General features: G+C 44.8%; 1 protein-coding gene across 1 annotated transcript in view; it reads right to left on the reverse strand.

The window, feature by feature from the left end:
* The window catches only part of magixb (MAGI family member, X-linked b), a gene marked incomplete at its 5' end in the record, with an annotated part of 33086 nt that overhangs the window by 2367 nt on the left and 15921 nt on the right, over positions 1–14798 (reverse strand). The window contains 13 exons of the mRNA XM_084552736.1: positions 309–447; positions 1469–1615; positions 1732–1808; positions 1893–2093; positions 5891–6301; positions 6395–6458; positions 6711–7266; positions 7779–8304; positions 8988–9149; positions 10093–10163; positions 10875–11073; positions 12564–12713; positions 14076–14195. Of these exons, the coding sequence (XP_084408862.1) occupies positions 309–447; positions 1469–1615; positions 1732–1808; positions 1893–2093; positions 5891–6301; positions 6395–6458; positions 6711–7266; positions 7779–8304; positions 8988–9149; positions 10093–10163; positions 10875–11073; positions 12564–12713; positions 14076–14195 (2823 nt within the window). The remainder of the gene's footprint in view (positions 1–308; positions 448–1468; positions 1616–1731; positions 1809–1892; positions 2094–5890; positions 6302–6394; positions 6459–6710; positions 7267–7778; positions 8305–8987; positions 9150–10092; positions 10164–10874; positions 11074–12563; positions 12714–14075; positions 14196–14798) is intronic.

Here is a 14798-nt window from a genome sequence, read left to right on the forward strand (position 1 = left end):
AGAAGAGAGGAGGAAGTGGAGCAGAAAGGGGAGACGCGTTTGGAAGAGGAAAGGAAGGGAAGACAGGCAGAGGGAAATTGTGGCGTAGGACAGAAGTGGCGGGTTAAAAGGAGGAAAACACCAGAAAAGAAAGAAAAGTAAGTAAGTATTTTAGTTTGAATTAGTCCCACAGCAAAGTCGAAGAAAGGAGACGGCACACCCAAGACATATGCACCGCATGCAAGAGATACTAAGCTCCCCATATGTTAATAAATCTCATATATTTCCTTGCTTTCTATTTACTCCTAAACCCTCCTACTCTGTCTCACCATAGTCGGGCACGTAGCCGTTTCCTCTCTTGAGGACCAGGTGGATGCGATGGCCTCCTCTGCGGATCTGCTCGACAGCTTGGCTGTGGGTCATCCCAGCTGTGCTGTCCCCATTGATCTCCACAAGCTGATCGCTCACCTGCAGCCACAACATCCATGATGTTACTTCCAATATTGTATTCACTCACAATCCAGTTACAAAGTAATTTCACTAAAAATAAATAAATAAATAATTGAGGCACTAGAGCCAAAGTAAGAGGATTACCAAAATCAGTAGGATTCTCCCTGTTAAACTCTTAATAGATAACCTACATTTTGCAGTTTCTCATCTGGTAATTCAATTTTTAATATTTTATTTAATATTTAATGACTTATCTACAAGCTGTCTATGAAAAATATCAGTAAACCCAACATATTACAATGAACATACGCACTGCAGGTTTATGTATTCAGAAGCAGGCCGTGGTGGCTCCTGCCAAATCTCTTAGAGGAGGCAACTGTCGCACTGAAGGCTAAGATGACCCGTTCACTATGTAAATTAAAGGTAGAGTAACTACACGCTATTCACGCTGCATTGAACGATTGCTTTTTGCTGTTCAACTCGGGTAGCAATACCACCTGTAACCACTAGAGGGCTGCCATTTATCGGTTCAGCACCTTTAAATGTAAAGGCAACAACTTAAGGAAGATAAGGTGAATCATCTGATTCGGGACATTTAATTTTAGGTGCAGCAAATCCAGAATAAAGAGTAGTGGCACTGGGGTTTATAATGTGCAATGAATTAAAACATTTAAAATTCAACTATGACACTGATAATACATTAAACATAACCACATCACATCATAATTATTTACTTCATCACAGAAAGAGTGGCTGGTGTATTCAGACGTTCCCTACACAGGAATGTCTTGATGACTAGCTAACTAGTTCCCCAAAAGCAGATGGACCACCAGCACATCATGGAACACAGTCGCTGACAGCTAGCTCACTGACTGTGGTAGAATTTGACTGAGTTGTCTGTTATCAATAAAATTTATGTTTCAAGTGGTGCTGTGATGTGTTCAAAGGAGCCATTTTGGTAGTGAGCAACTAAATGTTCTTAATACAAACATTAATAACAGCATGACAGAAACAATTACATAAATTCAAACATGCTCACCTGCATCTTTTGGCTTCGTGAGGCTGGCCCTCCCTCCATCAGTCCCAGGACGTAGAGCCCCATGTTGTACTCACTCCCTCCACGGAGGCTGAAGCCGAAGCCTGAGGGGCCGCGATCCAGATCTACACTGTAATACCTGGAGTCACGCTGGGAGACAAGGGTATGATTGAGGACTGACTATCATCACTACATGAAACATTATACATTATATTTAGCCGTCTCAGTGATCACAAGGCTCACACAAATAATGGTGCTCCTCTTACTTTTGGACGTGACCTCTGACCCTTTCTGCTTCTGTGCCCGGGGTCATAGTCAGCGGTTTCTGAAAGGCTTGAAGAGTCTGAAAAAAGGACGACTGAGGTTATGAAATATGACCTGAGCTGCATATTCAAGTGTACGTTTGGATGCTTTTGTCTGTGCTTACAGGTGCTCGGACGGGGGACGATAGTGAGGCGTAGAGTATTTCCTGCTCGGCGAAGTATCTGAGCAAGCTCCCGATGAGGCAGAGTCACCACCGAGCGACCCTCTACTGCCTCCAAGCGATCTCCGGGCCGGATCTGACCACTCTTCGCCGCTGGACTGCCTCGACGGACCGTCACAAACCGGTGGGGGAGAAGAGAAGCAGCTGAAAAGAGGATAAAATCAATCAGTTAACACTTCCTTAAATTTCAAGTTCATGCTGGAAGTTCCAGCTGGGACACAGCCACTAAACTTTTCTTTTAACTCAAGGCACTGTGAAAAAAGTGGGGTCAATAGATGATACATTTAAAAGCGGGAAGATTTATGTCACCAGTGCACGTGCCAGAATCCCTAAAACAAGCTGCAATTAGGCTTTGAATTGTTACTGGCAGGGTTTACTTTAAAAATGGCTTCCTTTCTTTACACCTCCCCCACTGTCTCCTTGAGACACTCTCCTCTTCTGCTTCATCTTCCCATCTATCAACCCAGCTTTCCATCAGCTGACACACCTGGAACCGTTTTTTTGCCGTTCGATAATTTGTCTTTCACCTCAAGAACAAACTGTCACGCTTCCCAGCAATACTTTTCCGCCCTGATTCTGTCAAACTGCACAAGACAACAGACTTTAGATGTTTACACTTCACTTTCTAAGGCGTCGGTGATTCTCATGCTCGGCTCTTATACAGATCCCAAAATTTGCAGGCTTTGCAAGCACGTCTTAGTATGCCGCTCGCTCACAAAACACGCACACAGCAGGACTTTATTTTTTTGCTGCCGACGCCATTAAACATTTTCCTCCTCTGCATGAGAAAATGCCGACCTCCGTCATGTCCCAGCCTCACACTCATCAGCTGTAACACACAGTGTGAAGCCAAGGTCCCAGATAACAAGCGCGGCTCTGTCTGTTCATTAGATTCAACTGCGGTTTGAAGAGAAAGAAAGTGATAAGCAGGGGACAATTAGCCTTAATGTATCATGAACTCAATTAGACTTATCTCCTGCATAAAGCGATCAAGCTCGGTCAGTGTCTGAGGTTGATGAGAAAAATATTGAGCTGCCTAAAAATAAATTTGCGTCCATTAATCTCCTGCACCAACTACAAAGCTTCTTATAGTTTTTAGCTGGTCAGTCTCTCTGCTTAGATTTCTATCTTGTGCATTTTCATAAACTCCCGATTACTCTCTGCCTGACCCCTTTTTGAGGGTATGCTTGCTAGGCTTTGGTGACAGCTGGCCCCTCTAGAGTCTTGCCAGTGGCCTTATGTAACCCGTCAGGCAGCATAAACATTTTGATACTCTCCCTCAGCTGAGGCACAAAACACTGTCTTCGGTTTCCAGCCCTGCCAGAATAAAAATAGATGTTTAAGTGGATTTAAAAGGCCAAATGAATTGCTTGTGAACAAGTTAAAATTGTAATTAGGGGGCTAGGAATATGTCAAATGAGATGAAGTGTAGTGGGATGATGATTCAGTTGAAACGCACACACTCTGTAAATCAGAGCCAAGGGACACATCTCCGATCTGGGCCTAATCTGGGTGACCCAGGCAGAAACAGCAATCAGGTCAAATCAGAGCCGAGGCAGCTTTACAAATAGTCTTCTTATCATGCACAGTACGGCAACAGTCGCCAAATGCATGAATACACATGCAACAGCCATGATCACATGCGCACTCACGCACACACACGCAGTGACTCGCACGCAGAGAGATTGGGACAGACGCACAAACAGACACGCTTAAATTACACCCAGATGCATCCAAATGGAGTGCTTTATATGCCTTTTCCTCTGGCTCTCCGTGTTCTCCTGTCCACAGTAATCCCACTGCGGTATGCCCAGCAGCCAGCCAGCCTCTGACGCGCTTGCACTGATCACTGCTCAGGAGTGGTAGCAGACCCCCCTCCCCGCCGTCGTAAAATCCCCCTCTGCAGCCCGGATGAATCGGTGGGTGCAGACATCGTCACGGCAGCCTGCAGATGCCTACTACGTGATGGAGGAGAGAGGGCTGTTGATCTTTAGCAGGAGCACCCCAGCAGCAGCGCATGTGCAGGCTAGCTCGTGATGAGCAGCACTTAACTACAGTTAAATCCACTGAGTTCACAGCCCACTGATGGCTCCGATACACAGACAATTACCACATCAACACATCATGTCATGCACTGCTTTAAGCCTTTACATTACCTTCAGTCATAAGGCAGTGCAACTATGAAAGCAGCCATCACACACACAGTATCTCTCACAGCATCGGTATGACCACATCCACAACATGCGAGCCTGTAGACGAAACTTTCGCACTGTCAACACATCCGACCGAGCAAACTTCAGCACATAATTTAAAACCTCATGCACAAAGCTGAACGTGAACCACTGCACCAAACCAGCACCCTCCCCGTTCCTGATAAACACACAACGAGAAGCGGAGAAAAATAATTACGTTTAGACTCCTTCACAGTTTTCAAAGCTGACTGTAGTCTCTCCAACATGGCTCTCTGATTAGCATGCAAAGGAAAAAAAAAAACAACAACAACAAAACAACAACAAAAAAAATCCTATGTTGTCAAGCAGCTTGAAGGTGCTGAGATTCACATGCAATGGTCAACAGGAGCTAAAACACAGGTTTGCTGTCCCCTCTGTTGCTCCTCGGCGAGGGAAATGTTCGGCGTAGCATTTCCCTTAAGCATTCAGAAAGAGGGAGAGAGCAGGAGGCAGGAGGGAGGGAGGGAGAGGGAGGGAGAGAGAGAGAGAGAGAGAGTTTTAATCTTTTGAAAACCAGCCTGGATGCTTTTACTGCAGAGTAAAAGGGGTGAGAGAGAGAGAGAGAGAGGGGGCGGGAGCTTTTGAGTGAGAGACAAGCGGTGGAGAGCAAGAGGGACATGGAAAGAGGAAGTGATTAAAGAAAGAGGGAGATGTAGAGACCTCAATCTGTGGAACAACAGGAGTGAAATGAAGGGGAGGATGAGGACACGATGGAGGTGCAGGTTTACAAGAGGAGACGGTCTCTGTACCGCAGGGACAGGTGCACCTACAACCTTAATCTCACCATCAAGGCATCAACGTGTGCTAGCCCGGGCCATAAAGCAAATTGAACGGCATCAAGGTGGAAGAGAGCAGCCAGTACAAGACACGGGAAGGGGAGCGCAGGTAAACACATCATGAGGACGCTGCAGTTAACCTGCTGTCCATAAGCCCCACACTAGAAAGTAATGAGGACGGGACATGGTTCGTTTCCCAGACGGAATATAAACAAGCCTCAGTGTCCTGTCCGGCTGTAGAGAAACATACGCACAGACATTCAAGCTGACGAGCTGAAAATATCACGGTCAAAAGGAAGAGTCTGATACTTTTATGTCTTTTGATGAAGTTTCAACTAACTTCCAGTTTTACACTGAGCTAACCGTCTCCTGGCAGTTAACACTATCAAGCCAACATTGAGAAGGGGATAAAAACACAGATCCAGCTTTGTGAAGGAGGTTTCTTAATGTTTGCAATAAGGTCGTTCTAAAAAAGAAGGTTTGTTGTTGCGGCAAATAACTTTTGATGTTTTTGATTCTTGGATGAGTAACTTTCTTCTAGCGAGCCAGCTTCATATTAAACCATTCACTAAAAACTAGTGGAAGCTCATAAATCCAACCTGAAAAAAAAAAAAGCTTTACAAGAAAAAGGTTGATGATGCACCGTGACTCATCTAGTGGCATGCAGCCATGGTGACCCCTTTTTAATCAGTAATTACCTAATGGTGCTTCTGTCCACAAGGGCATCCAAATAAAACCCTTGGGCAGGTAACCAAATGCATGTGCTGGACCAGAAAGGTTCAGCCAACGCCCCCTAATGTCAGTCCAGTTCTGTGTCTGGTCCTTGTATGAAAAATTACTGCATCGCAAACCAAAACGTGCACTGCATCTAAAGCCTTTAACTTGACAACCATGTTGCGCAACATGATTAGTCACTGTAGTAGTTGCCTCTTACCTTTGCCGTTCTCCACATCCTGAGAGGCGATGACAAACCCAAAGCCCTCTCCTGGCTTCCTCCTCAGCTCCACTTCAAACCCTCGGAGGGGCCGAGTTCGTTCGCCACTCTGCTTCTCCAGGACTGCGTCGGGCACCGGGACCCCACCGGCCTCGTCCTCCAGGCCCGTGTTGATCCAGTCTTTGGGCTCCATGGTCAGGGTCACCGGAATCGACTCCAAGAAGCTGGTGCTCTGGATCAGCGAGGACCGCGTCGGGGCCGGGGATGGAGGGGTGCTAATGGAGGTACGTGGCATAGGCAGCGCTTCTGGGAGCAGAGAGGAGTTGTCTGAGCCAGGTGGTGGAGGGGGCCGGAGGAGAGGTGGAGGGAGTCTCCGAATAGAGCCAGGAGAGACGCTTGAATGATAGATGCCTGATAATGGGAGAGAAAGGTAGGGCAGGTGAGATGAATTTATCTTTAGGTGAACATTTTTTTGTTAATTTGTAACAGATTTAAATCTTTTACCTCCTCTGTAAACCAGTAAGATGACCTCTCCCTGTTTGGTGTGTTCCTGCAGAACTGTCTGCACCTGTCAATACACGGAGAAGTATATAATTGGTTATTTTGAAATTGCTTTTTGTTTTTTAATCTTGAAAACTGACCTAAAACCTACACTAGTGATTAGCATGTTTTAATCTTTTTAAACCTAGAGGTGGGGAGACAAGATGATTTTGTATGAAACTAAACCATTGAGCTCACAATTTTATTTTATTTTTTTGCTAACCTCTTCAAGATTTTTTTTTATTGATATAAATACAGCAACATAATCTGTCTTCGATACCTGTGCAAAGCTGAGACTCTGGACATCAGCTCCATTGATTTTGACAATAGCATCCCCTGGCTGCAGGGAGTTGCACTGCTTCCTGTCCCAGACTCTCTTCACTACAGTCATCCTGCCTCCGGGTCCACCAGCTGTCACGCTGAAGCCGAGGCCCCGGTCTCCTTCAGTCTGCGCCAAGGCCACCGGCACCAGCTCCCCTCCACTGAAACCGGCGACTACACTGCCCACGCTCATCGCCCCGGGAGAAGACACGCTGCTGGGGCTCGCGGTCGGGCTGGTGTTTCCATGGATACCATTGAACCCGCGGTGCCGAGGGCTGTCTGGGGTGGAGGGAGGTCTGAGGTGGGAGGTCTGCGGTCTGAAGAGGCGGGAGTGAGCGCTGACGGGTCCACCGGGTGATGACGAGGGTCTTCGCGGTGACTGGGGCAGAGGCAGGCGGGACCCCGAGAAGGTGCAGGTGGACAGGTCGCTCTCAGACGACTTGGATGTTCCATAGCGGAAAGGATGAGGCGGCGTTGAGAGGGAGTTATTGTTGTGATTACGGATCATTGATGCCCTGAGGAGGAAGAGGAAGGAGGGTGAAAATCAATAGTAAATAATATTAAAACTGCCATTGCAACTCCTTTACTGCTACTTTACTTCGATCATTAAATAACATTTGAGATGACGAAACCATTTAAACGTTCACTTAAAAATAACAATAATTCGTAATAATAACTCATTGTAGCTCTAGAACTGACAAATGAGTGAACAAACATTAAGATCATGCTGGTACTCTTATTACCATTTCAGATGTGCAGTCTGCTACAGAGTAAAAGAGCCACCATAACGGAAACCCTGAATTCACTGAATTCAGTCAACTCTGAATCTTTGGTTGAGGGTCTTTCTTTTTCATTGCAGTTAATGTTTGCCACCTTAACTCAAAAATTTTATGCCTAAACTGAGCCAAAACGCATTTTACGTCTTTATAATTAGAGAGAAACTTTCAAATTACACTTAAATTACACACTTCAAAATTGCAACTTCTGCAGAGACTAATCTGTGCCTGTGTGTTCTAAGAGGTTTTACCTGTGTGAACCAATCGCAGAAACCACTTCGCTGTCACTTTGGCTGGCCAGCGTTGGGTCGAACGACTGCAGCCTGGCTAAACTTCTCAGGGAACGAGGTGGGCGAACGGGGGAGGAAGACGCGCCGTTGCTCAAACTGGAGCGTCTATACGGGGGCAGCTGTCTGGAGGCGAAATACGTAGCATTTCCATTAGCGTCCAGAGTCATGCCGGGTTCCATGTAGCTCCCGTCACCGTGGACCCCGTTGAAGTTAAAGTGCTGGGTCTGGGGGGTGGGTGTTGGGAGGCGAGGTAGCTGGTGAAGAGGCTGAGGCTGGGTGGTGGTAGGCGGTACGATGGGGTCCCCGCTGTCCAGTAACCTTGGCGGCGGCTGCTTGGGACAACCGTCGTGGTTGTAGAGCATGGGATAGCCTCTTCTAACTTCAACATCCACGTTGTGGCCCACAGGCACTGACTTGAGCATCTCTACGACCTCTTTATGGGACACTCCCAACACACAGACGTCATTGATGTATACCAGGATGTCCGCTGATAAACCACGAGAAAGTAAAAAACATGCTTGGTTACAGATATCAATATAACATAATTTAATCAGGTGTAAAAATATAGCTATCATTGCACCTCTGAATTCAGTTTGACAGATTGTCTGATTTCGCATATTGTTGTGTTTTAACTTTTTTTTTTTTTTTTTACCATTTTTGCTTCAGTGTGCAGATGTGCGTTTGCAAATGAAATACTGCGTGTGTGTTTTGCGTGGGTGTGGACTAATCCAACCAACTAATCCCTGTAAACCAGCCTATTAACAGATATGAACTAGATCAGTCCCTGCAGAAACAGCCTGTGCTCTGGCTTCCTAGAGTAGTACTATGGGAACGGTGTGTGTGTGTGAGAGCGAAAGAGCGGGATGTGCACCACTGTACATGCATGTGTCATGATAGCTGGATTACGGTGTCATAGCCTTGAGGATTAAGGATTTATTGTGATATACACTTTGAGTGGGAGATTAGAAAATTCAAGTTAGATAGAGAGAACAAGAAGTAGAGAACACACTTGGAAGAGTTTAGCAAACATGGCTGCGCCGCTTAGTCTGCAGCTATGGTGAGATTACAGTATTAGTAGTTGTAGTCAACAAAATTACAAAAATAAATATCTCATTTACCGTAATACATTTCACCTAGTTATCCCATGCAGTGCTCATTCATATATTTTACCTGTCTTGAGTGCTGAGGGTCCACTTGCGGTCACACTGTAGACCTGGAGGAACTCTCCTGGCTTGCTTCCACCCACAATATTGAAACCAAACCCTCTGGTACCCTTGATCAAGTGTGTGTGCACAGGGAAACCCCTGAGCTCCGCGGGCTGGTCGGTGAACCCTGGTAGTAACCGAAACAGACAGAGACAGACTAGTAAAGACGTGAAAGCAAACTGATCCTGTGTGTTTACGTACAACTAAATCATCTGAACTGGTGTGCTTGTATGTTTTAGGAATGAAGGAGAAGAGAGAGAGAGAGCGAGAGAGAGAGGGTCCTTACAGTGCAAACCAATCGCCAGATGGCTTTTAACAAAATACTACACAAACCAAATGATACGATGGAAAGATTGCATTAAAAGCAGAGTCCATTACCACCTTAAAATCTGCAACATAATCCATTAGCTTGACCCAGCACAGTACAGTAATCTAGGCCTTTTAATTTATTGTTACTTTGCTTCACAGAGTCTATGGAAAATGTTAAAATACATCTTCCTCACATGTTTACTTCTCAATTTAAACCTTATTTGTTATGATTGTAGGAATCTTTACTATCAAACTACAATTTCAGAAACAGTTTGGACCACATGCTGGTACCTCTGACCATAATGAATATTATATCTCCTTCTGCTGGTGAGAGAAGTGTACTGCATTTTAATGAAACATTGTAGCTGAGATAACGGCCCCTTACAGTTTGCAATAATCTCAGACAAACATCAGAAACTACATTACGTCCTTGCACCGTTAACGTCAAATCACGCGACTAAACTGTGAAATTGCAGACACGTGGCACCCACGTGTCGACCCCTGCCAGCCCCTGCAGCGAGTCTGGCTGCGTGCCAGCGGCTCTGAGCTCTAGACCTTAATCACTTACCCTACACGTCTCCGTTCAGCTAAAAGCTCATTCCATCTCATTTGACTCTAACAAGCTGGCTCTGTCTACGGCTTCCGTTCCTGACAAATATGTAGCTTAATTTAGGCTGTTCAACATTTAAATGTGTCGCCTGTGTTCTAATAATTACGTAGAAAAAAGAGAGAGACAGAGAGAGAGAGACAACGAGGCTCACATTCATTTTTGTAGACGGTGTCTCTGCTTGAGGCTCGAGGACTCTGCCAGCTGGTTCTCTTTGGGCTGCGTCTTGGAGAGACAAAGGGGGGGAAAGCAAAAGAAAAGACACCCTTTTCAGAAACATAATAGTGTTGGATACAACGTGAACACAGTGGAATTAATTACTCTTTTAATTCCCGACTGAGATGCCTGCTATTACCAGCTCTACTGTACTCATGTCATGTTTAGAAAGTTCTTTATTCTCCTTCTGGAGTTGAGATGAGAAGACTGATCACCACTCTCATTTCTTTCAGTCACATGTGAAGCCAGTTTCAGGAGAGGGCTATCTTAGCATAAAGACTAGAAGCAGGGGGACACATTTACACCTTTACAACTCACTAATTAACCTCATTTGTTTGATAAAAAGTGTTAGGCCTTGGTTATGTTGTAACCATTACTGTAGAGATAAGTGGGTGGGGTTTGGGCTCAGATTAAAAGAAAACACAAATCGGAGGCCACATGACCACAATTAGCAGTTTTTACTTTTCAGTTTGGATTAGGACTAAACAAAGATAGAGCATGTACAGTTTGTGGTAGGCATGTTTTTACCTTCGCACACACCCAATCTTCCGGTTTGCCTTTGTTTCTTTATGGTAAGGTAAGCTAACTGTCATGTTTATCAGAAAGCCTGAAAAGTGGTATCCATCTTCTCATCTGCATCTCAACGAGAAACAAGAACATTTCCTCCAAATAAATGTTCAGCTATTCCATTAACAGATTTGTGAAGTATAAGATGCTCACTCTATGTAAAGTGACTCTCCTGGGTCACTGAAGGCCTGCTCCCAGTGGTCAGGCATCACACCTCTCACTCTGGCACAGCTCCTGCCGCCGATGATCCCGTTCTCCATGGCACAGCCGTCGCCCCCGCTGCTGGACGCCCGGGGGCGAGCGGGTGACCAGTGGCCAAGAGGGATTCCACCGCTGACACCTGCAGAGCCTCCTGTAAAGACGGTGAAGAAAGACAGCTGGTAAACAAAAAAGAGCAGTTATATATTATTCAGCAGATGCAGTGGGCGAAAAGTTTCTTCTGCAATCTGTAGTGACCTTACGCTATTCTACTGGGGGCTGTCAGGCAAAAAGACCTGAGGTCAGCATCTCAGCTGTCTTTGTCCTCCCTCTCTGAGGAGGAAGAGTGTGTGACCATGCATGCCATACTACGAGCAGAAGAAAAATAAGCAGATTTTTTCTTTTCCGCCAGCTGTCCTTGTAGCTGTCCTTCAGATATGAACTCCAGCGTGGATCTGAGGGACGCCGGACAGCGCTGTCGAACCCGTACGCCCACTCAGTTTCACTTCAAAAGATGACTCAGCAGAGGTCAGGGTGTTGGATGACTCTCTCAAACCCCATCCTGCTGCATCCTGCACTCGGTCCCCACCGCCTGCTGCTCCACCTGACTGCTTGGAGCACGTTTCGAAATACAGTATCTGGATCGCTGCCCGCCTGTATTTTTCACCTCCCGCTCTGCCTGCTTCTCTCTCGTATCTTCTGTATCATTCTGGCTCCCTGCCTTCACCCTTCCTAGCCTTCCTACCTGCCGCCACCACCGTATGCTGCTGCCTTGCTCCCTTTCTCTCACCATCTTATCTCAAAACTTGCCTTCTGCTCGGCTCCCTGCACCAGTTTCTTGCAACCATCACTTCTCAAACGGTGCTTGTATTGTACTCGACAATTTCATGTTTATGCCATTTTTTTTAGGCGTACCATTAATCAGATCCTTAAAAATAACTATTAAGTCTGAAAGAAGTAAGCCATGTCCACAAAATGTGCACTATTGTAATGTGGTCCTCTGATACTTAAGTAGCAGTTATGTTTACCGTTAATGAAGTGTTCTCCCATATTTGCATTTTCCTTGAGTAAATGATCTGGATGCTCACTCCCTCACTGATGATTAATAAGCCCTTTAAGCATTCCGTAGTGCACCACAAACAGTAATCAATCACATCTAAAGTTCAAAAAGTTTCTTTCTGCTAAAAACCTATAAGACTGCGTGTTGCAGCGTTAGGGGAGCCTATCCTAATGATTTTAGTCACACAATTCTTCTTCCTTGTCACCTGCCTTCCTAGGTTTTTGCCTCTTACCTCCCTGATTGCACACTTGCCTATCTGCTTACCTCTTCGCCTGCTCAACCTCCGGCATCCTGACCTTCCTTTGGAGGTGATCCAGCGATCGATAAGGCCGCAGCCCCGCTGGGAGTTTGGAGCATACTAATCGTGCTAATGATTGATTAATTTGGGCACCGGCGACAACAGCTGCTGGATACCGTGTGCAAGTTTAGAAGATATTTTTTCTTTAAACTATAAGAAGGACCTTGATAACTTCAGATACTCCAGACTCCATGTCTTGTTTTTTCTTCTGCCTGTTGCGACACTGATCACACCGGCCATCATTTAGCTTAGCGACACTTGCCTGACAGGCCCGAGTCGTCCTCACCATTCAGGCCTTCCTCTGCAGTTTTCTCCAGGTTGCTGAGCGATTTGCTGCGTGTGCGGAAGTTTCTGAGCAGGTTGCGGTGCTCCTGATAGGTGATGGGGGGGCTTTCGGCACTGATGTGAACGGGCCGAGGTGTACCGTAGTAATTGCCTGAGACAGGGAAGGGCAGGAAAAAGACGTCTTGGTTTAAGAAATGTAGATGGTATGAACATTTCAAGATGTAAAGTAAGATAAACAGAACAAAATGTACTTAGATTTGGTTAAATAGAAATGTCAACGTGATACTGCCATAAGTAGAATTGATTGTAAATGAAATCCATTGGCATAAATCTAAAAGTCAGCCAGTGCACACACTCTGCATTAACATGCTCCACTGTAATATCATGAGTCATGAGGTAAATAAGATATATTACAACTTAAATCATACTATGCTATATTGGGATATTCAGAAGCAGGGCAGGCTCATATGATTATGTACATATACACCACATTCTGCATATATTTGTGTGTGCATTATGCATCCCCTGAGATCATATACTGTATTTGTTATGTATTCTCAATCTTCACCAGCAGCTAAAAAAGAAATGAAATTACATCTACACATCCATTTGGCCCACGGACACCCAAATGGGTTGAGGGGAAACATTAGATTAGTGAACTTTGCAGCAAGGTCACCAGCCGTCACCATTTACCGCGGCTTCCGCAGGCACAATGCTGCTGATACTCCTGATTGCTTTGCAGTAGCGATGTGTCCATCAATGTCACATGCAAGGCAGGTGAGGATGACATTCATTGCTCCCATTAAACCCTTATGAATTATGGATGCTAATGTACGGAGGCTTTTTAATCAGACGCAGCACTCTGACCCTTATGGGGGGAGGAGCCTGCGGGGAATATACGAGCTGAGAAACCCTCATTCACACACACACCAAGAAATGGCTTTTGGACCGTGCTGCCCTCCCATTATTAACCATGTTAACCTTATTCAACACAACAAAAACTATGAACCCCTTGGAAATATGCAGAAAAATGATCTTGCTGAGCGTTAAATGATAAGACTGATCCCACTCTCACTGCTTCATATATAGTGAGGGCCAGAACACATTTAATTTAGCTTAACTTATCTTAGAAGGTAATCTGGAAACAGGGAGAAAGTCACTAATTCACATGTTTCATGTGTTTAATCTAGACGGGAGCAGACATGTACAAACTGTGAAAGGCCCTAGTTGATGGCTTTTCCTTCCTCCATAAAGAACCACACTTGCTGGTTCCACTTGTTTCCAGTCTTTATGCTAAGCTAAGAGAAGCATTGACTGACCATACCTATATATATCTTTGTGTAAGTTTCCTGCATTTATGCTGAGATTTTAATGAAAAAGTTTAAACTGCAGATGCCGCTTATAACTACTCTGGGAAAACTTGACTATGTACAATGAATTATGAATCCCAGTAGACTTTAAGGTGAATCTGGCTTCCATAAATTGCCCAGGCAGATTAAAAATTGATCCTCACCTTTGAACTTTCCACTCTCGAGCAGCGCTCCCGACTCCTCCAAGGAGAAAAACTCCTCGATGGAGACAAAGTTGTAGTCTACCCCTGAGATTTCCCCCTCTCTGGGCTGCCTGGTTGTACCTAGGAGAGGAGATATTATGTCATACATCAGAGTCAGGAGGCTAGATACACCAGCAGCGCTGAGGCGGATGATGTATCACTTAATCAAGGCCTTTTCCTCACATCAAGGGTCCTCAATCTGTTAAAACAAACTGCAATTCAGCAAACTATAAATAGCCCAGGATTACATTAGTCTGACAAATGGTGCAGGAACAGTCCAAAAGGTAACAAATGAATGGCTCAAACCATGATGTATTTTATAATGGTGGTTATAAACTAAATTTAAAAGACTAATTAAATCAAATAACAACATGAACTTTTAATTTCAGATATAAAGTATGTGTATATAATATATATTCTTCCGTCTTTATTTCTTGTACATTTGTCCACATGCTAATAGGCTAATTTGTACATTTTGCTTATACTATTTTATCTTATTCTACTAGATTTTATTTACTTATTTTTATTTTATTTTATTTTATCTTTCTTTTATCTGTGGTTCTTAAGAGTGTTACTGCTACTGTGACCAAGCAATTTCCCTTGTGGATGAATTTATTTAATCTTCTTTTATCTGAGGTTCTTAAGAGTGTTTTTTATGTACAACTAAGCTACTGTGACCAAGCA

This window comes from Chelon labrosus (genome assembly GCF_963514085.1).
Source record: "Chelon labrosus genome assembly, chromosome: 10".
In the NCBI taxonomy this organism is placed as follows: domain Eukaryota; kingdom Metazoa; phylum Chordata; class Actinopteri; order Mugiliformes; family Mugilidae; genus Chelon; species Chelon labrosus.